This window comes from Abramis brama (genome assembly GCF_963993115.1).
Source record: "Abramis brama genome assembly, chromosome: 22".
Taxonomy (NCBI): domain Eukaryota; kingdom Metazoa; phylum Chordata; class Actinopteri; order Cypriniformes; family Leuciscidae; genus Abramis; species Abramis brama.
The window spans coordinates 18629552-18657317 of NC_139984.1; the positions used below are offsets into that span (position 1 = coordinate 18629552).

The following is a 27766-nucleotide window of genomic DNA, read 5'->3' on the forward strand; positions in this document are numbered from 1 at the left end:
GGGCCTATGATGAGTTTACGGTCTGGAAAGGCAGCTGCAGGCATAGCTGTACAGCAGAGATGAGACACTAACACGGCCCGGCCCGTCTCTGTCCAGTGGATACCCAGTCACCATAAACAAACCTCCGCTTTATTCACCTCAGCTGTCTACATAAACATAAATCCAAGCTCATAAATATGCATTTGCAGTTTTGTATTCGATTAGATGTAGCTAGCTAGATAGAAATACTGTTTACTTAGTTTGGGGTCAGTTAATCTTTTTTTGAAGAAATTAATACTGTTATTTAGCAAGGATGCATTAAATTGTTCAAAAGTGACAGTACTGACATTTATGATGTTACAAAGGATTTCTATTTTAAATGAATGCTTTTTTTTCTTCTTTTTTTTTAAATGGTCTACTCCTAAAAAAAAATGTAGCACGGTTTTCACTAAAATATTAAGTGGAAACTGATTTTTTCCCCCCGTAATCTTTTGATGAATATTAAGTTCAAAAGAACAGAAATCTTTTGTAAAAAATGTAAAATGTTTTTACTATCACTTTTGAACAGTTTAATACATAAGTGTTTATTTCCTTAAAAAAACAAAACAAAAAACTTTTCTGTCCTAAATTGTCTTCTCTAGAATTCTGATATACTGAGTTGCGAAGAAATCTGATGTTTGCGCAATCCTTTAGAAGTGGATTATTCAGCGCCTGCATATATTCCTGGAAACAAGGAATGATTTGGTTTCTTGCCGTTCTACTTTCTCCATCACCGAATATATACATTTACAACATCCTTATCTTCATCTCTGTCAGCCATTTCTGTTGAACGAGTTAAAAAAAAGAATTCCACAAAGACATTCTACAAAAAAAGTCACCTATTTGATGTATCCCTTCAAAGCCGGGTTTATTCCACCTCTTACACCATGTTTTTTTTGTTCTGTGAGAGCTCTGACACCCGTGGTTCTCTCTTGCACACGTGGTCCATTGAAAACATCCAGAGGTGTGAAGTTAGCACCCCTAACGCACCCGGCGAGTCTGAAAAAACATTGCAGAGGGACTTCCCAGACAGGGCCGTGCCGATAGCCTTGCTCAATCCACAGCTCTGATACATGTGTGTGAAATTCTGAACTATAGAAGAAATTCTATTCGTGACTCTGAAAGAACTTTGGGAACTAAAATCTGATTTGTCTTATAATGCTTGGGATCTTTTTAACTTTCCCTGTACACTTCTTTTACATCTTTATTTCAAATAGCGGCCTACTTGAATTTATGTAATAGATACTGTCATAGTAGATTAGGTGTCAAAGGCACAGGTCAATGTAGGGTCAAAATGACTATTAGGGATATGAATCATAAGTGAATGGGTTACATATTTTTCCCATTCACATTTGTTTATAGGACATAGTCCATTCACAGGCTAAGCATTTAGCCTCATCGGATCCAAACAAAAAAAAATCTCTTTCACATACAGGAAGCCAGTCATTGTTTTGAGTATGAAGAGCTGCTCACATAAAATGTTGTGGGCAGTCAGATACACTGTTGTGTTTGGCTTGATTTTCCACTTCCTTCCGTATCCTTTCCTTCTCCTTTGTGACAACTTAAAACCATTTTCTATGGTCTAATACAAACATTCTATTACAACAGAATACTGTTGTTGTTACTAGACAATAATTATTCTACAAACAATGTTTTTGAAAGAAGTCTCTCTCGCTTGACTGCATTTATTTGATTATTTGAAAAAAATTAGTTGAATCTTGTATAACTAAATCTTGTAAAATTTTGGAAAATTGCTTAACTTAATTTGAAGAGTTAAAGCAATGTAAAAATATGTTGTCATAACAGTGATCGTATATTTTTTTTAACAGTATGTATATGTGTGTATATATATATATATGTGTATATATATATATATATATATATATATATATATATATATATATATATATATGTGTGTGTGTGTGTGTATATATATGTATATGTGTGTGTGTGTATATATATATATATATATATATATATATATATATATATATGTATGTATATGTATATATATATATATATATGTATGTATGTATATGTGTACACATATATATATATATATATATATACACACCCATATATATATATATATATATGTATGTATATGTATATATATAAATATGTATGTATGTATATGTGTACACATATATATATATATATATACACACACACACACACACACACACACATACATACATATATATATATATATATATATATATATATATATATATATATATATATATATATATATATATATAGCCTAATGTAACACAATCCTTCAGTAATCATTCTAATAATGATGATTTGGTGTTCAAGAAACTTATTATTATCAGTGTTGAAAACCATTGTGCTGCTTAATATTTTTGTGGAAACTGGTAACAATGTAAAACCTATTAAAGGGGTTTATTTTGTCAAAAGTTCGGGGTCAGAAATATTTGCCATGTAAATACAATTGTCTGACACTGACAGAACATTTTAAAACATTTTAAAACATGTTAAAACAAATTTTAAAACAAAACGTGCTTATCTTACCGCTCACTTCAAATCCTAGCCTTCAAATACAATGGTCTTTCACTCACCAGGACTACATTTATTTGATCAAAAATGCTGTAAAAACATTATATAATAAATGACATTATATATATTTTATTAATATATTGGGGGTCTCTAGGTTGGCCAAAAAGTCTGAATAGAGGGGTCCAGTGTTTGTAAAGATGGAAAACCCCTGATCTTACCCTTCCATTACACCTGCATATGTGAGGGATGATCTGACCTGTATTCCAAAGTAATCGAAACTTTGCATCAGGAGCAGACAGAAACCCATATGACTGGAAGTGAGATTTTCCCAGACTATGTCAGATGTTTCCCTGTTTTTTCCCCCACTGTAATTTCCTTAAGGAGGCTCAGAGCTTGATACACAGATACAAGCTTGTGACTCATGCATGTGAGTTCTGTGCTCAGAGTGAGAACGGAGGAATGATAAATCATTTCTGTTTTTCCATGACAGACATGCTGATACAATGAAAGAGCTCTTTCAAGAATATATTTTTTATCACCAACTGCCTTTGCCATATAATTATTAAAAAAAAATAAAAAAAAATAGATAGAAGCCCTAAGAGTTAATAAAACCGCTATCCTCATATTTTGGCAATGCTTCTTCAGATTTGTTTTTATTGCTTCCAACTTAAGCTATTAGTCTGTACCAAGGAACTTCTCAATAAGCTGGTATAATTGTTGATACGTGTATAAAGGTGTTGTGCTTAATTCAGTAAATTTAGGAATGTGTGGAATGTGACAGTTTGTTACCTCCGGCGTGGCCTCACTTACATTTCCTGGTTCTACTGGTTTGAATCAGCAGCCGCCCACACTAGAACAATAACCTCTGAAATCCAATTTATGAGGGTTTGTTTGAAAATATGCTGTGGGAATGAAACAATAAATAGTAAGAGCTGAAATGCATGGAGTTTACGCACCCATACATTCACACATCATTTGACCTGAAGAACCATTCAGAGAATGTATTCAAACACAGAATTCCTCATGCAATCATCATTAAGACACATACAAAGAGGGAGGCTAGAACTTGTAATTGCATTTGTTATAATGTAATATTCTTGAGGCAATCTGCATGTCTGACAGCTGGAAGACTGGGATATCAGGGATACAAACCCTCACAGGACGAGATTACATTAACTTGTGCTTTCTTGATTACAGGGAGTGTTGCTCTTTTAATTTGATTAGATCATATCTCACACCTTTGCAAACCATACAGTCACACGTGACAGGTTCACAGCAAACACAAATGAGTGTAATGCTGCTCCACGCTCAGAAATACCTTAAATGCTCATTACATATTCATGTTCTTAAATGATATCACATTTTTGTGGAAGATTTTGTAATATTGTAAGAAGTTTAAGTGTACGATCTTACTTTTATAATTATTATTTTAGTATTTTTAGCCATGAATTTAGATTTTGATGCTGATATAAAAATGTGTAAATACTTCATCAGCTCATGCCTAACAAAACTGGAAAAGTAAATAACAAGCAATATTTTGTTTTGTTGTGAAAATGGATGTGGGGTAAAAGCACTTTTTTATATACATTTTATTATGTTTAATTATATATGTTTAATATGATAAAATGTAATTTATTATTAATATCATTATTATAAAAAATACTGCCTTTAAAGTAAAATCATATTAATAATAAACACAAAAAAATAAAAGCAAAATAAAAACATGTTTTCACCACATTTCTTTTCTTTTTACTGTTATAGAACTTTTTAATTACAGACATTAATTTACAGACATCCTAAGTCTATTAATTACTTAAGTGAGTGAATAATATAATCAGCCAGTAGTATTCAGAGCATGTCCATGTCCAGACATGTCTGGCCTGACCTCTTAGGGGACACCAGCAGGCTCCATTCAGACTTAATGCTCTTTCATCATAGTGTTCAAACATTCAAATCAGTGCCATTTGCCCACTATAAGGTGCGAAAAACTACACGTTCCCCTTTGTCATTTAGTCTTTACTTAGTGAGGGGATCTCACGCAGAAGGTGTGAACTTCATTGCTCCGGTCCCCTGTCCTCATCTCCCTCCCTCCCTCCTCTTCTTTGCTCACACACACCTCACTTTATCTCCACCCACTGACACACTCCCTCTCTCATACATTCCCCTCTCGCCTGTCTGCTGATTCAGTATCAGTCTCGTCTCTCTGGTGAACAGACACTCACTCACTCACTCCAGGGAGGCTGGATTACAAAAGGGATCACTGAATTATTAGTCTAGCAGACAGATACACCAACACTTCTTTCATCGAGGAGATACACACACTATCCAGGATCAATATGGGGAGTAGTATGTCATGCGTCCCTCAACACAACTTCAGGTTCTCCAGCAAGAGTTTCATACGCAGGAACAGGTAAGAACCACGAGAAACTATCTTAAAACTATGATGTTTTGGAAGTATGAAGGCAAACTAGAGGGAAGTCATGTAAATGTTCTGTTTAATGTGATTTCATGAGTTTGATATTGAATTGATATGCCAGAAGTTGCAGGAGTCTGTTCAAAAACTGCAAAAAAAAAAGTCTTTAAAACAAGAAACGTTCACTTGAAAAGCAAAAAAAACTTGTGTATAAGATATTAATGTGCACCATTTGTTTTCAGAGAATATATTTTGAATTATTTATCTTACCCCAATGGCAAACTTTTTAACTTAACTAAATTTTATATGAATATAATATAATATAATAATTACTTCTTTTGTCATTTTACTCCTTAAATAAAATGTTTATTAATATTTGAGAAAATATACTATAATATACTAAAAATACTGTAATATAGACCTACTGTAGCTCATCAGATGAACACAGATTGGCAGTTTGAATTTAGCGGTGTAATGATGCTGTCTGCAAACCTCATTAGATCAGTGTCAGGATCTCGCTTCACACTGACTGATACACTCATCTGCTAATAGAATTCACTAGTGTAATGAAGTTAGATCTATTTCTGTTTCCAGAGTAGCCTTCAGGGCAGGGAAGAGTTCTCAGGTTTCGTGGGTTTTTCAGAGAATTGGGTTCATCCTGCACAGAAAGTAAAACTATTGTGCTTGAACTGCTAGTGACAGTGATCCGAATAATTTACTTCTGTCAATCTTTTCTGACTATCAGCCAGTAAAACAGGCAGTGGGTCTACATAAATCAGAGTGTGTGTCTGTTGTGTCTGGTTTGCATGTGCTCTGAATGTATATTGGTGGGTTCAGTTAAGGTTCAGAGTCCTGGATCATAAAAAAAGCCTTTGTATTACCGCAAACATATCAGATCAGAGTTCAGTGTAGCGGGACGCAGCCCCTTTTAAACCCAGGACCCCTATCAGATTTAAAATAAGTCCAATGAATGATGGTATTTTTAATGAAAACAATAGGTGAAAAGGTAATGCCTCTTACACAGTTACAAAGTTGTCCCTGTCAAACTTCATCACTTTTACGAGCATGTTCTACGATACAAACTGCCTACAACCTGCATTCTTCAATGGAATGAATTCTCCGGATGCCAAACACGTCCATCACTGAGCCCTGGTAAATCACAGATACTTCCCATTATTGTCTGGATGAATGAGCCCAGTGTTGTTATGCTAATTGCATTCAAAGCAGAGACAGATTGACAAAGAGAGAAAAGAAAAACACGGGAGTCTCTGAGGACGTCTCTCACCGAGGATGACTTCCTCGCTGACACTGACTTCCTTAGCTTATCGTTGGGCAGGAAGAAGTTCATTATACAGATCTGACACTAATGATTATAAATGGGGGTCATGGGTAACAAAAGGCATTTCATGAGTGGGGCATTGTGGCTTGTAACATAAGCTTTATTGTTTTTTCTCTTTAAATGGTGCAGACAGAGATGTTAAACTGATATGTTGACTAGTGCAAGCGAAGGAAGAATGGACATGTAATGGTGATGTAATCTTTTGTGTGGGACACTGAGCACTGAATCTTTACAGAGAGCTTGACTCAGATTTGGTGTGATTAACTGATCATCCTGAGTCAAGATAACCCCTACGTGGGGTCACATCCATCTTTTCTTATCCCACAATGTCTAACTAGGGTCTCTTGTTTTCTGAGCAGCAGCCGTTTGTTCCGGAAAAAGTATCCACAGGAGGGACAGGAGAAGTCCAACAGCATCATCAACATTCTCTGCACCGTCACCCCAAGAAAGGTGAGGAACTTCCCTGCTTTCCTAACATTCCCATTCATTTATGAAAACGTTATTTCCCAAAGTAATTTGAAATGTCAATTTATGTTTTTAGAAAGTTTTTCTTTGGTCATCCTAGAGTTTTAAAAATGAAAATTACATCCCCAAGTCAAAAATTTCAAGTGACCGATAACATCTAAATTTTTCAATTAGTCTGACGTATTATTTCTCATTGAGCCAATGTTAACAGACTATTGCAACAAGAATTTCACTTGGGCCAATTGAAAAATTTAGATGTTATCGGTCACTTGAAATTTTTGATTTGGGAGGGTTAGACATTTTTTACAGTGCAGAAAACAAGTTTATGTTCAAAACACTTTTCTGGCAATTCAATTCAGTTATGAAAATGTTATTTCTAAAAGGTGTGAACATTTAAACTGCTATATATGCATATCTGATATTATTGAGAACAAGAACTAACTTTTATCACTGTGTCGACATAGGAAATGTCACACAAAGATCTCCAGACGATTGAGAACATCAAATGGGACCCTCCGTTCCCCTACGACCCAGCTAGTGGATGGAAGAAAAGCAGCATTAATGTGAAGAACTATGGCAGAATGATCCACAGCTCCAAAGTCCGCTTCCGCTTCCTGCACTGCCAGGTAAGACACACCGACTCGCATCCAAAACAAATCCAAGCAAACTACACGCAAAAACAATAAACCACTCAAAACAGACTTTCATAAGATGATTAAGGTGGTCTGAGCACACATGACATGTGTCTTACTCACTCTCTATGATCTAACACACAACAAACAGGTGGAAGATACAAGATGTCACATAGTGGTTGTATGAAGCGCTGTGGGAATGACGTACATGCGTTTGCTGATTAATTGCTGCAAGTCGGTTTGAAGAGTTTAGGCCATGTCGGAGCACGCAGGGATGAGAGGTGTTGTGAAATGGCGCAGTGTTTCAGAGATTACCTAGGGCAGAGCGCACTGATCAAACCACTGATATATTACACATTGGCTCTGAAGCGTGGGAATCGCTTTGGTTTGATAACATGTAGTCATACTGGGAAAAGAAATGAGTGTGAAGAAGGAAAGAAAAATAACCTAACACAGGATGAGGTCAAAGGAGAACATACTGTACAGTGGTGATATTACAGTTGAAAGGAAATGTTACCTAACAGTATTTGTGATAATGGCATATTCTGTAACGTGGTAAAGTACAGGCCTACATCTGATGAAAGGAAATGAGCTGTCCGTGATAAATCAATGTCAGTGGCTTTGCACAAGTCTAGAGCAAACAGACACCTCTCAGAAAGTTTTCACAAAGACACTTGATTTACACAGGAGTATTTATAACAGGGATTGTGAATATGATTGCTACACTTAACTTAGCTCATATTAATGCTGTCTCTGGGTGAACTGCTGCATTTTGTTTTGAGTTTGCTTTCAACATGACCTTTGAAAATCTTGCTATTCAGACTAATCATTTATTCCACCGATGTTGTTGAATTCAAGCCTTTAAAGCAGCATTACCCAGAATGATCCCTCCGATAGTGTTGATCCTGAGCTGATGGAATGTGTCTGCTCTTTCAGGATGTGCATGACTGCTACCTGGACCTGTTCCAAACCCATCTCCATTTTGTCTCCAATAACACAACTGGACTCACATACCAGGTAAAAGATGCACCTATTCATTATATAACAATGCATACCGTAGGCTGAAATGTAAAGCAGCTCCATATATGGCCATGCTTGTGTCATTGCCTTAGACACCAACCATCGTTTGAGTCATATGGTAACAAAGACGGAAATGACAGGATTTACGGCTTTATGATGATATAAAACATGTCACCTCTCCATGCCAAAAATGCCACACTAAGATGTGTAATTGTCTCGTCTATTGTCACCAGCATTAATCGGGTTTTATTATGTCTGTATTCATTAACCTGAGTCACTGGGAGGCAGCCTGGAAATAAATGTTTAATATCAATGAAAAAACGTTGTGCAATACTGAATGTGTCAGTGACAGACATTTAAAATATTATTAATTCATATATAACAACATAATAACATTTCTTTGTTTTAATTTTTTTTTAAAAAATCTTAAAACTGTCTATTCATTCCCAGGTTTAATTTATTAGATATTATAAGATATTGTATTTTATGAAAAAAATCCAATAGGAAAAAAAACATATTTATTTATATTTATTATTTATGAATGGTTTTGTTGTTTAAAATATAAATAAACATATAAAAATAATTTTGAATCCCAGTTTTTAAATGTAGATTTTTTAATGGCTCTGTTTATAAAAATGTTTATTTAAATCACTATAAAGGCAGATTACTAACGTTTTTCCAATGTATTTTTGTTGTTCAGGGAACACTTCCTCTCAAAGAGCTCACGATTTGCAAGGTGCAGAACAGGAACAGCTTTGGTGATCTGCAGGAATTTGCATTCCAGATAAACGGTGAGTGTTCTTGATAATCCAGGGTTGAACAAACAGGAAAAAGTAGACAAGAAACACAAGATAAAACAACAGGGAGAGACAGTTACATGCAGGTTTTTTTTTTTTTTTTTAAACCCGGTTTGTTATTTGAGGATGGAATTTGTGACTCTCAACTAACCGGAAAACAAAAGATTGTTCAGGCATTCGTCGTAAAGCCACACTATGTAGGCCCAAAACCACTTCCCATGTTCGGACATTCCAGAGGTTCAAAAGCACTAAGACTAACTGAACCCTCCTCCATTTGCCACTAGTCAGAAGAGAGATAAATTGTCCTTCAAGGCCCCCCTTGTTATACGACAGGTGCGCCTGAACTCGCTCAGCTGCGGAGCCACGAAGGCCCTTTCCCTCTTCACCTCTCCGGCACAGTTAAAGTACTCCACATTCCAGAGCGCTGGACCTGAACACACAAGTTTGCTTATAAAATGTTTATGAGAATTTACCACATAGGAAAACACTGACTATATTGCTTTGTCACCCTGAGCAAAACGATTTATCTACGCTTAATGTTCTCGGAAGATGAGTCAATGTGGCCGTGATTGAACGAAAAAGAATTAAAGCTTAACCGTTATGTGCTGTTAAGTCCTATTCTCCAAATTACTGAATTAATCTCCTTATTTTCCACAACATCATATCAGATGGGACTCGATGATTTAGAAAAGACTGTTTTAGGAAAGATGATGTCTTAGATTGCTGGGAGTGAGATATGGGAATTTTCAGACCTGACTAAACATCTATGTATTCAGGAAAAAAAAAAAAAAGTCTTGCATATGAACACATGCCTTTGCTAAAAAGACAACACACTTTACTGGAAATGACTGTACAAGGCAGGTCAGAGTTGCTGATATCTGCGTTGATAAAGGCTGGAATGCGAGTCTGATAAAATTGAGATTCCAGGTTTGATGCTTTCTTTCAGAATAGCTGAAGGGAACTGGTTTACTGCAAATGCATGGCATGTTGTAATGACAAGAGCTCTTGAAACAGATTGTTTGCTCTCAGGGTCAGAAGTGTTAACATTGACATTTTGACATGAAACAGAGCAACGGTATCCAGACAAATGCATCTATACTTAAAAACAAGAGATTTACCAAAATATTCAGCAACCTGTTGCCGGCTCTTAAAGAGATCCAGATGGTCATCTGACCTAACCTCTGACCCTTGTCTTTGACCTTTGTAGGGGTCAGCCTGAACCCTATCATCGTGTACTGCTCGACGGAGGAGGAGATGAACAATTGGTTTGGGCTTTTGAAAGAACAAATCGAGGCTAATGGCGGCAATGCAATCGAACCGGAGATATACACAAGAATTAAGGTATGTCATCAGAATTACTTGCATTTGCTGGATGCCAAATGAAAGCATATTTCTGTAACGAACATGTAAAAAAGGTGTTAAATCAGGTCAGAGTGACTAATGCTGTTAATTATCCTCTGGGATTTCATCAAGGAGTGGTTTCTTTTGTGGTCACCTTGACTGGATTTGAAAAAGACTTGTTGTCTTTTCTGTTCTGACACATGCTATTGCGGCAAGTGAAGTCATTGAGCAAAACATCTGCATCCCATAATTAGCAGAGCAATGGATTTCTCTGAAATTCCCGATAATGATGATACTCTATCTCTCTATTCATGCCTGTTGTTTCTTTTGAACATTGATTTAAAGCCAATATTGCCCCCAAAGGTACAGTGCTCAGAAGAGACCACAGTGGGAAAGGAGGAGTTGAGGAACTCCATCAGTAAAGAGCCCATCTATGAGTGGGAGGGCTCGCAACGAGAGAGTCTAGGACCCATCACTTACGCCACGAAAGTCAAGCTGCAACACATGCCATGTCAGGTAAGAGCTCTCCAGGATTGATTATTTATACAACCTAAAAAAGATGAAAATAAAACATTTATGAATATATCTGCATGAATATAATGGCATAAAAACAATAACATAATAATAACAACAACATCAACACACACACACACATACATACATACATACATATATATATATATATATATATATATATATATATATATATATATATATATATAGATGTTCACTCTGAAAAGCCTTTGAATGAATTGTTTGATCTTAGCATGAGGAGGGTCTAAATTCACTTCCATGTTTTCTTGAGAGTCCGCAAAGCAAGCTCAGTTTACAACTCAGGGCATGGCCACTTTCACACCGCCCTCATTAATCAACGTCTGCCTCAGCATACAAACACACGGGCACACTAGTTCATACTATGGGACTGTAGTGTGTGTGTAACCAAATATCCGGTGTACGTGTGGCCAAATATCTAAACCTTTTTTCCGGACAGTGAGGGAGGGTGAGCAACTGATAGTCCATCTTAAGTGTACTGTGAGAGCGGAGAGGGTTTGCTTGTGAAAAGGGTGTGTAAACCAGTTGCTTGCCTCACGCACTTCACTTGACTCACCCAACAGCTGTCTTTGAACACACCCCGAGGAGCCGAGCTAAAACACACACTCGTGGTTGCTGCAAGACCTATACAGTGCTTTGCAGTGCCAACAGTTAGTTTCGCTCTTCGAATTACGCAAAAAACAGCACAGGATTTTCACTGTTTGTGTCAATCCGACTGTTGTCCCTGTTTGCGAGTTGCGCGCGCGCACACACACAGACCGTGGTTCGGAGCGCGCATTAAACTGTACAAGTCACGCGATGATTTCAGCAAACGCGGCTTCGTCCAGAATCGTCAACGGCTGTCAGTCGGCTGGCAATGTCATTTTTCAAAGTTGGTTTCCAAACTGTGGATGTTACATGGGCAATATAAAAAAGTTTGGCCTGATTTCTCGTTGCATTAACACAGTTTTGGCCAACAGTTGTCGCCTCTAAACAGTAAATTGTTTTGCGAAGCAAATGGTTAAATTGATTCACAGTTTCGAAAAAGCTTCGTTTTTACATTGAATCATACACCCAATCGATTCGTTCAAACACACTGATTCACTTAGGAATGAATGAATCAAGTTCATTAGTGAGTCAATGAATTATTATTTCAACCGATTCGTTTAAAAACACTGATTCATTTAGGAATGATATAAACACAAGTAGTGTGTTCCAGAGACGCACAGAGGGCTTTGGAAATATTTTTTGTTGGTGGAAAACAAATAGCAGTATTTGCAATAATGTGTCTAAAATAAGTTACTCAACCAATATTAGCTTCTTGTCTGTAAAAGCAATAATACATGTGATTAAATTTCTCTGTTCGGCTCACAGGAGCAGTACGACCGTGTGCTGGTGTTGTACCCCAACTATCTCATAATTCTGTCGGAAGAGAGTGATGGCCTCTTTTACAAGGTAACTCGATAATTTCATTTGCACAAATGAATACAGCAGCAACTCTGCATAAATAATTGAGTGAATTTAGTGATGCACTCTGGAAATAATCTTGCATTTATTTGCAATTGCAGGGCAAACTTCCTCTCAACATGATCACAGTTACAACTCCCTGCCAGGACATCAAACCTAACACGTTAATGATTGAGGGTGAGTTATAACTCAAGTCTTTAATTGCCGGATGTTATTGTACTTGGCACAGATATGTGCCATAAAGATGAGTGTAAACTTTGTGCCCTGTTTCTGCACAGAATCTGATGCATATCTAACTCTTGTGGGTTTCGTTGTTAGGGAAGTTGATAAACCCCATCATCGTGTCCTGTCTGGACAAGAGAGAGTTCCATGACTGGATCCAGTTTTTCAAAAGTGCTGACGTCCCCATCCTCAGCCCTCCTCCCCCTGTGTATGACATCATTTACACTCCAACACAGAAACAGGTGAGCGATTGCTTCCATCTTGGACTTGGTGTTGAATATCTTAGATATTGCGTGTAAATGCTGTGAGATATTCACTTTCTCTGTTATTCTCAGGCTCTGGAGCTTGACAGGTGGAGCGGCAGCAGCCACGGCGTTACTGACCCATTAAGGCAGTCTCAGGACAAACGCAGATCCCATGAGCTCCAGCTGCCTAGTGCTGATGACAACCCCATGTCCCCTGGCTATGCTGAGCCTCTCTGTGTAAGTGTCTATCCAAACATCCAAACCCTAACAGCCCAAACCCATTAACATCAAGTTGTGAACATGATATTTGTCCAGCTTCAATATGTTATAGGGAAGTCTTCCTAGGTGAACTGCTCTTAGAATTTTACACAGTTTGATTTCATGTCTGGTGTGAAATTTGGGTTAGGCTGGCGGTTATCTACAGGTCTAAAATATGGGGCATTATTCATCAGAATGACTTGCATGTTTGTTTTGGAGGAGCAGCACATGTGGTTGTGAAAAAAGATCAGCAGTGTTTCAGGTGATCTGTTAATAATTAACTTGTGCAAAATCAATTTACATAGTATCCAGTCAAAAAGTATCTATATTACATTCTTAATTCTATTAGTATGTTCATGTTTGAGATTTAATCCTACATAGCCACAATATTCCATGGTGTTATGACATTTTATCTCTAATTAATTTAAGTCAACATGAACTGCCATTCACAACACATTTTCCTTCTGTAATGCAACATATTTGTGATTGAAACACACTTGGATATTCAAGACAAAATGTAGGACAAAGACTGGATTTTATCCACTAGAATTGATTGGATAGTGGTGTATCAGAACAGAGGCAGACTATATGCAAATTTGATAATCACCATTTGGTTATTGGTTAACGTTATCCAAAAGCTTACATGGCCTCAGTTACATCAACAGAAAAGGAAAATCGTTTTAGATAAAGACCAAGTCACAGTATTTAATTTTTAATAAATATTATGATGCTAAACCACTTTTTTCCCCCTTCAAAATAACATGCACCGATGAATCACTCAAAACAAGACCAAACACTTGAAACACAGGCTACTTTGAAAAGAACAACCTGAAATGTTTTCTATGGGCAGTGCCATGTTCATATTATTTATACTATTATACTATTTATCAATTTCTTGAATGGGTTTTTATTTGCATATTTTCAGCATTCATTTTTAATTTACTTTTTAGTCATTTAATTGTGTGCCTTTGTCATTTTTATTAGTTTTTCGTATATATTTCTTATATTTATTTTAAATGTAAATTTATTTCAGCTTTAGTTTTACTTATTTTACTGCTACTTGTTTTATTTCAGTATATTTTATCATTTGTTTTTCGTAATCATAAAGTTAGTTGTAATCTGGTAAATGAATGTGAGTACAGTCCAGTTAATCAGTTTGTGTTTTGTGTGTGTTGGTACAGTTCATTTCCAGCAGGCCGACCTCCTCAGACACTCAGTACTCAGCTCACCTGGGCAGCAGGAGCAGCAGCTTCTCCTCTCGTGTCAGACCCGTCCCCGACCACCACCCCATATCTCTCCACTACTCCTCCCCGCCACAGTCATCCTATCTCCCCTCTGAAGGACCCATGTCACCGGTTTACAACATGCCCTACAGTTCTGTGCACCACAACGGCCCTGTTAAACGAATCGAGAAGGCACCACTAGTCAAGGTAACAGAATATTCCTCAGCAGATGCCCAGCTTAATGTTTAGTTCTATTTTTTGTTCTTCAAAAATCTGTGATATTTGCATATCAAATTACTATTTTAATTATTTGCTTACAATTCCAGAAAAGGAATGCATAAGTACGTGCGTAACTTTTTCATCTGTCTTTGTTCAGTCAAACAGCTGGAGCACGCCACAGACAAACGTCAAACACCAGCTCTTTGTTCCTCATCGCCACTCGGACTTGATCTCCCACCGCAAGCCTCTCTCGCCCCTTTATGACGACCCCAGCACCCCCAGTATGTACCCTCTGGAGGAGAGCTCTGCACAAGCGTCGGTAAGTGGGTCAGGTTATCAGATCCGCTCTCTCACTTGACACCGCTGCCTTCGGTGACCAAACACCCAGAGTCGTTGATTTGACGAGCTAAAGCCATGGAAAGTCCCCATAGCCTACATTACTAATTGATCCATTCAGATGCATAATGGAAAAGGCTGCTGAGCGAACAAGACAAAGTGTTATCCTTCGAAAGATGCATGTTTGAGACAATATTTCTACATAGAATACAGGTTTACACTTGTCGGGGTTTCTTTCAACACAGGTTTAGGTCTAAATCCTTTAATCAGCTGACTACATCAGGTTTAATTCACTATGCTATCTTCTAAATCTCATAAAGTGCGTGTTTTTCTGCTATACAGCACTCTTCTCGGGGCTCTGTTGAGCAGTCGTACCCTCCTCTCCTCCCTTCCTCCTTCCGGTTGTGCACCCCTCCTCTTGGGCGGAAAAACAGACATGGCCAGGCCCTGGAGCCTGAGGTGGTCAGCAGCCAGAGGTCGGATGAGCTGCGAGCCCAGGCCGTTTCCAGAATGAAGATGCTGCCCGCTCCAAACCGACAGCCACAACACAACCACATCTCTCAGGTAATGAATCTTTCATTCTTTTTATGAGGCGCTTTTTTTTTAGTTATGTCATTGTACACTATGTACACTAATGTACACTACCGTTGGAGTCGGTAAGATGGCTGGATTCATTTGATCAAAACACAAAATCACTTCAGAAATCATTTTATGCTGATCTGGTTCCCAAGAAACATTTCTAATTATTATCAATGTTGAATACAGTTGTTCTGCCTAATATTTGTGTGGAAACTGTGATGCAATTTTTCAGGATTCTTTGATAATTATGGTAGAAAGTTCAAAAGAACAGCATTTATTTGAAATAGAAATCTTTTGTAACATTATAAATGTCTTTAGTATCACTTTCTGTCAATTTTGTGTCCTTGCTGAATAAAAGTATTAATTTCTTTCCCCCAAAAATTGTACTGACCTCAAAAAAATGTAGAAATATTTTTGTTAATGTATGTAGCCTCAAAATGGTATGAAAATAATCTCCTATTCTTTGTTTTTTTACAGAGAGGTTTCTCAGGTCACACTGTCATGGAAGCGCAGCAGATATCTTACTGTTACGCACCAGGTAAGATTTTTTGGTATGCAAAACTTAGGAGGCAGTTACAGTACCACAATAGTGCAATGATAGGCATCTTTCACGGACGTATATACGGAACTTGATATGCAAGATATGCACAGCAATTTGCATAACCAGTTTTGTGACAACAAGTTTTGTTTAGCGTGTGAAATGTTGACCTAGATCAGTATTTTTTATAGGCTGGTTAAAATGAATTTTGTTTAATCGTTTCATGAGGTCACACCATATACACTCTCACTTGTCAGGATTAAACACACCATAGGGAGGAAATAATCCATGGTGACACGTGCATACAGTATACCAGACTCTCACGGCACAGCTAATAGGATGCTTTTAGAATGACCTTTTCTAGCACACACACACAAACACACACACACACACCGTTTGATGGGGTGTGGTGGTCCAGGCAGGACATGGCAGTGGAAACAAGAGTGCAGATGAAGGGGCGTGTGTGTGTGTGTGTAATATGGCTCAGGGTATTTTAAATGACAGCACTGCAGGTGGCACATGAAGGAAAGACCAGCGAAAGGACAGAATTACCACCGAGAGTGATTTAAAGCTCACAAGTGGGAGATCCTTCAAGACATCTCAGAACCTCTCTGTGAAAAGAACAGAACAAACGACACGTTAGATCTTAAATTAGGGCATGAAGTATTTAGATGGCTCAGTTTACTGACTTCTAAACCTTGGCATGTGGATTTTGATTTAAATACTTTTTTTTTTTTTTTTTTACATATTGCAACAAGATCTTTTCTATTCTTGCAAACTCGCATGATATGAGATCACAGCAATAGCAAACTACAATGATCCAATCAATTCCCGATTAACAAAATCTGTCCCGACCTACATTTTGTCTTGTTCAAGAAGCCATTTCACTTGGATATACATCACAATAGGGAAGAAAAGGCTATCGCAACTTTCATGCCTACTTTGAAGTTGTGATATACACTAAAAATTCATGGAAAAATCATTGATATTTCTATAGTGAATATGAATGGCTGCTTTTAGGTATGCTGATGCGCTGTTCTAAATTAATTTATTGGCTTGAAATTGCAGTTTGTAATCTATTATTCAAAATTGTGGTAACATTTAGTAGAAAATATTTTAAGATTAGGAATTCATATTTTTTGTCTTCTCACAGATGACTCTTACCTTCAGCCAGTGGAGCCAGATGACCAGGAAATGGACTATGATAACATATGGGAGTTTGACCGGGATAATAGGATGATTCAGGCCCTGCCTGGAACTTCACCACACCGGACACTGGCTTACTTTGGAGCTCAAGGCCTGGGCGCTATGACAACACAGCAGAGATGGTCATAAAAGAGAACAATGGGCTTATGCCCGTCCAGACTTGCACACATAGCAGACTAATCAAAGCCACACATGCACAATGGGCATGTCTTTACCAGGGGCCGGCATGCCCGAGTATCAGGATATTCAGTTTGTTTATTCAATGGCTCAATGACATATTTTTGCACATGTAATATCCTTTAATTCTGTGGTGATGGTTTCACACTGCTGTATTCATTCGGTACGAACAAGCGTGATGCGTTTATGTATATATGAATATAAGAAAAAAATACTACATTTTTTCAAAGTTAGTGTTTATGTATATATGAATATAAGAAAAAATACTACATTTTTTCAAAGTTAGTGTTTATGTATATATGAATATAAGAAAAAAATACTACATTTTTTTCAAAGGTAGCATTTGTGAGTTTTTGCATTTAGTTGTAGTTTGTATCCTTTGTGAGTCCTACAAACTACAGGAAATTGTTGGTATATGGATATTTTTAAATACCAAATGTAAATATATTCCTTTTTCTATTTAAGTAAATTTAAGTTTTTATTATTATTGATTATTATTATTATATTTATACTTCTTTTTTATGGCTTTCTATCTGTTCAAAAGATCTATTTGTTGTGTGGAGGTCAAAGGTATTCATTGTTTATGACAAATAAACAGTGATAAAAACAGCTGCAACACTGCTTTAGCTGTCCACTTTAAATATGAATGTGTGGTTTATTTTTTTTTTACATTTTTGAGTGATTTAAATTGTAGGCCATTTTTAAAATAAAACAAGTTCTCAGAACTCCTTTACTCTGAAATGTTGTGTAGTACATTTCATTTAGTATGGATAAACAGTGACGCATGTTTAAAAAACGTCATTTTACAGTGTGTAGGAAATTATGAATTTGACTTATTACTGTCACATAGGTCTCTGTCAGCATGGCCTATATTGTGACCTCAAAGACTATGGGAAAGGACTTTGGTGACCTTTACCTCCGGGTTCTGGTGCCATCTGCTGGTAACATCTAGAAGTACAACCTAAATGTCTCAATCTTGCAAATTTTCTTAACTTTCTCCAAAACTGAACACATCTCAGTTTCTACTGCACAAAAACTGTAATGCATGTTAATTCCCCTCAGTTATACAAATTTAATATTTATCAGGTTTTCTGGCACAATCATAGTACAATTGTTTGTTCATCCCCCTCTTGTGGCCAAAATAAGTATTACTATTAACGTATAAGTGTACTGACAATGCTTTCAAATAAACATCATATTTATTTTAGGTACAACAGACAGAAAAATACATTTCCTACATTGCATTTAAAATGGGGAGCACCATATGAATGACATTTGAACAAATCAAACTCTTCAGATCTGAAGTGACGTCCTCACATGAGCATATTATTTATTGTTTATATGGTCTAGAAATACACCAAAATAATTTGGCACAGCAAAAATTCCAGTATCTCAGTCAGTAGCATCAAACTATATTAACTGATTGTCCATAGACATTCGCTCTTCCATTGAAAACTCTCCACTGGTACACTTAATTAGACACACGTCCATCTTCATTACAACACTTCCATAAGCATCTCAATATTCATCAATATACACCACTGCTCTCATCACAACAGCATTCACTGCAAACAGTGAATCCACAATATCTCTGAAAAAAGGGCTTTGGTCATTTCGTTAACAATCAACATTCCTTTTTTTTTTTTTAAATAATGTATACTGATATGTTCATACACTAAAGATACATATTATAAACACTACTGGCACTGGTCTGAAGTCACAGTCATCTGTGTTAGCTTATCAACTGAGTTCATCAGCAATAAAGGCACACGAGAGTATTGATCATAATAATATATACTGAGAATGATGGAAAATGCCCTGCATGCACGTTTGACATTCATCAACACCCTTTTGGATTTCATGGAAAAAGTTATGCTGGCTCTAACTGACGCAAAGGAGTTTTTCCAGAGACCTCCTCCCTCTTGTGTCTGCGCAGGTATCGTATGGCAGAGAGTGCACTGACATTCGCAAGAAGAGCTGAACAATAAAAAAAGCAGATATGCGTCATTATTATTATGAATCACATTCCTTAATTCTTTCTTATTTTGTTGTGATGCAGAGCTTTGCACCAAGGCAAGAGGCTTAACTCTTGAACGCCTGAACGACTAAAGTAATGGCTCACTTGAAACACTCACAAAACCATAGCAAAGACTATGAGAATTAAAGCAATTTATGTCGAAGTAATAAGTATATTCATGAAACAAATATAAATACCAGCTTTCCAGGTGTCAGCTCCCGAGCCTGTCGATTTCAGCACCCACGAGGCAAAAGCAATACAAACCAAGCACAGGTCTGCCTGTTTAAGAGGCAAGAATGGGGCATCCAACCCTAGAAAAGAGGCATTCAAATTCAGAACAACAGGGCAGCATCACTTAATAATCAACATAAATAAATAATTAAATCTACAATTTTATTCAATAACAAACTGGCTTTTATTATAAAAGGGTTTCTATAAATTAGCTTCATTATGAGTAAAACTAATTCACTGTGAGTTATACACTATTGTATAAAAGTTTAAGTGTGGTAAGAATTTTTTAACGTCTCTTCATTTGATCACATAAATGCAGTATAAACAGTTATATTGTTAAATAAATATGATTAAAACTTTAAATAACGGTATTTTATATACATAGCTGAATTTTTTGTGGAAATTTTGTGAATATTTTGTGAGATTTTTTTTCAGGTTCCCTTTGGATTTATTTGAAATAGAAATCCTGTAACAATGTAAAAGTTCTACTTTTGATCAATTTAATGTATCCTTGCTAAGTATCCTTTTGTATATATATATATATCAGTAGGCAGGCAGATAGTGAATTGACATTGAACAATAATCAATATCACAAGTCATTAAGTGGCCTGGTGTTCCTGGAGTTTTCTCTATTTTTACTTGCACTTCATAGTGAAACATGTTCATAAATTCTGGCACACTGCAGATTTGAGAAGCTGCCCAGCATGAGATTCGCACGTACAACCATTCCTAAGGCTCGGGCAAGGCTCGACATGTGACTCGATACTCTCAGTCAGCAGATATTGACTTAAAAGAGATGAGAGTTGACTAACATATGACTAACAGAAATTATTTACAGATAATTTCCTATGTAGGCTCTCATTTTAGTGTCTCTTATGTCTGATAAAGTTTATTAAAGGGAACAAATAAACCCTTTGAGAAAGTACCAGTGTTCAGTTTCAGTGTATAACGTGTGATAGAAGTTCTTACTTGGATCAACAACTACTGTCTGCATCTCCTTACACTTCTTCTGTCGCTCAGTCAGCTGCTGGAAGATGCAGTTCTCCAGGTTGAGGAGCAAGGAATCTGGGAAAGGGCTCCCATCAGGGCCCAAAGCATTAATTGGTTGAATGATTCCTTTGGGAAATGTCTTTACAGGGACGAGTTCCCCAGAACATGTCTTCTCTTCAGGGATGGTAAAACCTGTGCGTCGAACTCTTCTAAATGAAAGAGGGTTCGTCCAGAGGAAGTCGCCCTGATCTTCAGAATAGAAGTGCTCATACATGTCAACAGGATCATGGTTGGGAGACTTATGGCCATACTGTGCCACTACCTTGATAACCGTGTTCTCATTCTCATCATCTTCGTCCGAATTCCCAGCGGAATCTGGGAAGAAATAGTCATATGCCTCTGGAAACTGAAGGTTTCTGTTAGCCGAGCGGGAGCAGGAGAAAATGGGAACCATTTTATCTCCACCTGACTCTTCTACAATTGGACAAACAAAGCTTCCAGCATCAAACTCTGAGAAGAAATGGTCATACGTCTCAGGCACAGAAGTGCCTGTTACATCAAGGTACGAAGCAGCTATGTTGTCTGCACGAGACGCACAACGCTCAGGTTCATCCTCACCAAAGAGATAATGCATTATTTCAGAAAACGTGATACCACTGGTTTCTACTTCCTCTTCATCATCAGACAAGCTCTTTGAGCCTGAAGTGTTCACATGGTAAAAAGGATCTATAAAATCATCTAACTCTGAATGGATCGAATGCATAGAGGCATTTCTCAGTATTTGCCTGATTGGTTGAGCATCTAGAGCTTGCAGGTTCTGCACGCTAATGTTCTTACACATTCTCCTGAAACACTGTTGAGCATTAGCCGTGTAGAGATGTTCAGGAAGAGTGGTTTCCGAACTTATGAACACCATTTCTTCACCCACAACCACAGGATCTGGATCATTCTCCCACATCACACCACAAGAGCTAGGTAACTCACACGACTCGTCCTCTTGCTTGGAAGAAAATGTGGTTTGAAGCTGTGCAAGGTCTTCGTCTAGATCAGATATGTAAGACATGTCTCCACTTAAGCGGTCCGGCTTAGAGTCGTCAGGTAGTGTAAAGTAACCAGAGTCTCCAGCATCTGCAGTGTCCGCAATGCTACCATCCTCCGGCTGGGTTAAAATACTGGTGTGCTGGGTGTTACCAATTTGCCGTATACGCAATATGTCATTGATGGTTAGCTTCTCCATTTCATTCCAGAAGGATGAGATTGCATACACAGGGCATGGAAGATGATCTGCAGCATCAAGAGAAACACTCTCCAGATATTTGGCTCCACTTTTCGACTCAGCTGAGGAAGAGTACTTCATTTCAGCAAGTGTGTTATGAGGCAACTCTGAAACATCTTGTGTAGGACCACTTATGTGTTCACTAGATCTGGTAGACTTGCCACAAAATAGTTGTTCGCCACTGGCTGAAACAGCAACCTCATTAGCACTGATGTCTCTCTTATTGTCTGATTCAACTGAATTCTCTGGCATTATGGCTGAGGCATTCACATTTAATGCCATACTAGTCTTAATTCTGCTTTGAATCTGACTTTCATCTGTTCTATGATCAATATTATCAGACATATGTCTCTCAGTCTTTGCATCCGTCTCACTTACAGGTATATTCATGTTTACTTCAATGGTTTGAGAGGCCGAATGGCTTTGATATTCTGAAATGTTAACTTGAATACATGCTTTCTGTTTTTGAGGAGTATCCTGTGAACAAGTAAATGTTTCTGGACCATTTCCATCCGAACAAGATTCTACTCCATCTATGTTCTCAGTTAAAGACAACAAGCTTTCTTTGTCTGAAATTTCTACCATATTCCTTTTGCTTGACATAGTTTGTTCATTTTTAAATACTGAACAGTCGGTATCATTTCCTAAACAGGATAAATCTTTGTCCTCAATCAATTTAAAAGAGACTATGGAGGAAGGAGGCTTTGTTGAATCAGCAGCAGTGGAAATGTTAGAAGATAATAAGGATTTCATCTGACATCCTGCACCAGAATTATCACTTAGAGGTGCTGATAAGGTCTCTCTAATACCGGTCCAGATCTCTGAGTGTACAGAAGGATCAAATTTAAGCATATTTAATCCACCTTCCTGTAAATTCAGAACTTTATTTATCTGGGGTAATGGAGGAATCTCTGCTTTCAATTGCCCATTGTTTCCAGGAGACACGTCATGGATGCTTTTGGAAATAGTATTAAAGCTTGTGTGTACAACTTCAGGCTTTGAAGGTACGGTGACTAAATTACTGATAAAAGATACTGGCAAGCTTTTTGAAGACTTCAAATCAGCTGAAGCCTCCAAGTCAAACATATCTCTGGGCTTTAAAAGATCAGTATTTTGTGATGTTTTAATTCTTTGAAGTGATATGTGCTCTGTCTTCCAGACATTTGCAGGAAGGCTATTCATCTCTTCTCTCTGAATGAATCTCTCTTCCTCTGATTCACTTTGATGGATGTGGATCTGAGCCTCATATCCTGGTTCTACTGGCTCGACACTCATTCTCTTCTTCTTTCTCCTCTTTCTCCTGAGATAGGAAGGTGACACTGGGATCTGACCGATTGCACAATCTTTTGAGTCAGAACTGTTTCTGGTATCCAGCTGAGCAATATTTTGTCTTGCTGGGATTTGTTCTGTCATATCTTTCCTATTTACCATTTCCATTTTCTCTTTGTTAGGTGGCTTTGTTTCAGGTTTCAGCTCTAAGTCTTTGCTAAGATCACCACATCTTCCCTGTTGCTCCCGTTTCATTCTTACTGTAATTAGGGGAGTTGACAATGACTTCCCTCCAATGAGTAGCTCAGTATTAGACTTTGATGCATATTCTTGTGTATAAGCAGGTGCAGCTATATCACCCCAGGTATTAACCACACCCTGCTTAGTGATTTCACCTATTAGACTGGCCTCATTTCTGCCAGATGGACCAGTATCTAAAGACAGAAAATCCTGCTTATCAATCAAACCCTCCAGATGGCCTGTCTCCTCACTTCCCCAATTAACAACATGGCTTTGTTCCAAGGGCTGTTCATTTTCCGTGACACTTTTTAACTGCTCAAAGAACAGATTGACAGTCTGAAGGTGCAAGTCTTCCTCACTGCCAGAGAGAACCTGCTCTGGACTACGTATTCCGTACTTGCTGAGGTAATTATACACAGGCGAGCCCTCACAGACTGGCGGGCCATCAGTCTGAAGGTCTGGATCAGGCTCTGTGTCCACAACCGGGGTCCTGTTTAGAAAGTGGCAGCCCATCTCATCAATGTCACTCATTCCAGAGTCCTCTCGACTGGCAAGCACCGGAGAGAGCACGTCACAGTCCTCACACTCCTGAAAAAAACAGTCCCAGTCTCGGTCGGAGATGTGCACGCTGTATTCAAAGTCATCCATCGTGAATGAACGATACACAGACAGTTCTGAATCTACAATTTAAATGAATTAATCAGTCAGTGACATGAATAAATAGTCTGGCAAAGCAATTGCACAAAAATAGGGACATATTTGAAAATGCAAAAAGTGGATGTTTTTATTGGCATCATGGGAATGGCACAGCCAGTATCAACCGAAAGGTAATTAATCTAAACATCTACAGTATGCTGGTCTTTTTATAAACTAGGGCCATATGCTCCAACCACAAAATCTTTTAAATCAATATTCCAGAAACAAGTTGCACTTGTCAAAAACACAATACAAACTTCAATTGCATGCCATATAATTGCCATTATTTGAAGCTTTAAATGTATATATTTTTTTGAAACAACAAAACAAATATACTGTCATATTCACATAAATAATGTGAATATGAATCCCACTTTCAATAAATAGCGTACATTCAAAATGGTACATCAAGGTACGTGGTAAAACACCTATTTTTTTGTATTATGATTATTTCGTTAAGAATTTTTACTCTATTACCATATTTATGAATATAATCTAAAAGTGCATTAAAAGAATCTGAATAGGTTCTACATATCTACAAATCTACATATCATTATAGTATATAGGAAATTCAATCTGTTATATGTGACCCAGGATCACAAAACCAGTCATAAGTCGCACGGGTATATTTGTGGCAATAGCCAACAATACATTGTATGGGTCAAAATTATTGATTTTTCTTTTATACCAAAAATCATTAGGATATTAAGTAAAGATCATGATCCATTAAGATATTTTGTAAATTTCCAACCATAAAACATTTATTTTTGAGTGAATGCAGCATAATCGCAAACATAAATGGACAAATTTAAAGGCAATTTTCTCAATGTTTAGATTTTTTTGCACCCTCAGATTCCAGATATTCAAATAGTTGTATCTCTGCCAAATATGGTCCTATCCTAACAAACCATATGTCAATGGAAAGCTTATTTATTCAGCTTTCAGGTGATGTATAATTCTCAATTTTGAGACCCATGTGACTAGTTTTGCCGTCCAGGGTCACATATGGCCTCAGATGATATCAGAATCAGTAACATTGAATTGGAAAATACAATTTCAAACAAAGGAAAATTTTTGAAACTATATGTGGTAAGTAAATGTTAATTAATCACAATTAATTACGCACAATCAAGCACAACTCTTTTGAAAAAAAAAAATGCGTTTCAATTTTTCTTTATTCTATTATTGTTAAAAATGCATGGGGAAACAAGTATGCAGTCCACTGCATTCCTTCACATTGAGATTTTTCTTTGGTGTGCACAATATTATCAAACTAATACTAAACTCAAAGCAGAAATGTGTACAGTACCTGTTCAATGGAGTGAAAGTGCAGAAGTCCCAGAGCAGTTAGCCTTTCACACCACTTTAGTAGTTTGAGGCATAGTGAATGCCCTTTCAGTGTCCTTCCATGTAAGACGGTACACCACAGGCCCTATGATTTCTTATAAATAGAACAGTGTTACACATCACGTAATACACGCAGTACTCTCTCTCTCTCTCTCTCTCTCTCTCTCTCTCTCCTCTGTGCCCCCCCCTCCCCCTGCAATCAAGTAATAGCCTAGTTAACAATTACTTGTTTACATAGTATTTTATGTATTTTTTTTTTTATCATTTAAGCATCTGGAACCCTATCAGTATAACACAATTGATTCCGACTTGTACTTGCCCTTATGTACTATGTACCATAGTTATTGTAATCGTTTAACAGTAGCTTTTGCTACAATAAGGCTATAATTACAGGTAAGACCATTCATGACTCATTACCATGCATAGGCCATGTTTACTTTTGTTTTCATTGACCTATAGCATTTGTTATGAAAAATAGCAACCAACACATTTAGAAACTAGATAGGCTACAACATGCCACAGTTGTAATATAAATCTATAGTGAAAAAATATATTTTCTTAACATATTATCAATTATAAATTCTACAAGATAGTCTAAATTTACCACAATGAAAAACATAAAAATATGAAAAATTATAGTATGGGTGGTCATATCATTTAAAAGGTTTCTAATTTATGTTGGTCCTCTTTTCGTCAGTCTTTTTAGTTTATGTTGCTGTTTTAGATCATGTTTGACTTTATCTATAGCATGTACAGTTATTAGTTATTGTAACATTAAATTATGTTATAATAAAATGAATAAAGTGTATGTCTATAAAATCTTTCCTTTCATTTTACAGTGACATCTCAGCCTTTCACAATACAAATTATATTGTACAATACCAAATTGTACGTTTTTGGTACAGGTTTAGTGAGGAAGCCAAAGTATTGCATTGCCTGAAGTCAAAAAGGTTTAATCAGCTGACACTGTGGAGGACTCTTAAACTGGATGTCATATGATTGTGTCTGTTGCCAGCTTTCTGCTGTGATATCATGTGTGTATGCAGGATCTTCTTTCCCACTGCTTAGAAACAAGCCATGGCAAATGCCACTCAAGGTATTAATGTCAAAGTCAGAACAGATTCACATTTTGATCATTTGACCCAGCCGTAATGGTCTGACTCTTCACCAGTGCTTAAAATATGTGCTGCATATTATGCAAGGACAGTACAGAAAAAGACACTAGGAAACCAGATCATGCTTTTGCAACAAATCCACCAAGAAGTAACATTTTACAGTTATTTCTATTTGAGCAAATAACGTGAATATATGTATCATTTGTACAAAATTGCTCATGTTAGCTCCTGTCCAGTCCAAGGCTGTATGGCAAATGGGGTCCGAGGTCATGTTTAGAGATATCAAGATTATAAATGTAGACAGTAGATTTAACTAATCTGCCCAATTTGCGAAGTGCTATTAAGTCATTATGATATTAAGATAACACGTCATTATCCCATACACAGATCTAATCGGTGTCTCATGCCTTCTGCTCTTCCTTCATTCACAAAAGTCTGCACAAACTCCACTCCATAGAGAATGACGACGAATTGTAGCACAGTTTTATCATTGTTTTACATGTTATATTGCAATAATTAAATGTGAGAACCAAAGACTCTGCATCAAATAACAAGTCGGTGAAGCCCCTTATCTTTCACAGAAGGAATGTTATTTGAGTCTTTCTGAAGTGAGAAGTTTGCTTGACATTCAGACCAACAAAACCCACTTTGCATTCACTCTTTTAATTATTCATGACCTTTATACATTTGATTCTGGCTTCTGTGGGAAAACATTCCCCCCACCAATTAACCAACCACAGACCGGGCGCGCTGCCCAGTGAGGTCCTACACTATCAATTCATCAGAGCTTTACTGAGACAGAGGGCCGAAAGCCTTGTCTTGTGAGTTTACTGCACCTGGGGCGGTGGGCTGTCTGAACGCGGGTGGGATTCTGTTTTCATCAACAGGATTAAGCCCAATAAATCCGTTTCTGGGATTAAGATTGGGATCTGTTTGGACTACTTAGCGGTGGCTAATACAGTGGTGTTTCTTCTCTAATTGTTCTGCTGTTTCAGCTGCAACTATTCATCGCATGACTTTTCAATCCCTTGTAAATAGA

At 37.2% G+C, this 27766-nt stretch overlaps 2 protein-coding genes across 2 annotated transcripts; one reads left to right on the top strand and one right to left on the bottom strand.

Annotated features, from left to right (window-relative positions):
- Positions 1–4723: 4723 nt before the first annotated feature.
- Positions 4724–18187, top strand: plekhn1 (pleckstrin homology domain containing, family N member 1). The gene is made up of 16 exons (XM_084099781.1): positions 4724–4948; positions 6650–6740; positions 7220–7381; positions 8324–8404; positions 9108–9198; positions 10412–10545; positions 10909–11061; positions 12451–12531; positions 12645–12720; positions 12862–13007; positions 13101–13247; positions 14450–14698; positions 14868–15029; positions 15389–15610; positions 16103–16163; positions 17317–18187. The coding sequence occupies exons 1-16, from the start codon at positions 4875–4877 to the stop codon at positions 17496–17498; spliced, it is 2112 nt and encodes a 703-aa protein (XP_083955907.1). The 5' UTR covers positions 4724–4874; the 3' UTR covers positions 17499–18187.
- A 539-nt stretch (positions 18188–18726) lies between these two features.
- Positions 18727–25701, bottom strand: perm1a (PPARGC1 and ESRR induced regulator, muscle 1a). Its single transcript, XM_084099780.1, has 4 exons — positions 25575–25701; positions 20764–24249; positions 19761–19874; positions 18727–19523 (listed from the first exon to the last, which is right to left on the bottom strand). The coding sequence occupies exons 2-4, from the start codon at positions 24215–24217 to the stop codon at positions 19417–19419; spliced, it is 3675 nt and encodes a 1224-aa protein (XP_083955906.1). The 5' UTR covers positions 24218–24249; positions 25575–25701; the 3' UTR covers positions 18727–19416.
- Positions 25702–27766: the final 2065 nt, after the last annotated feature.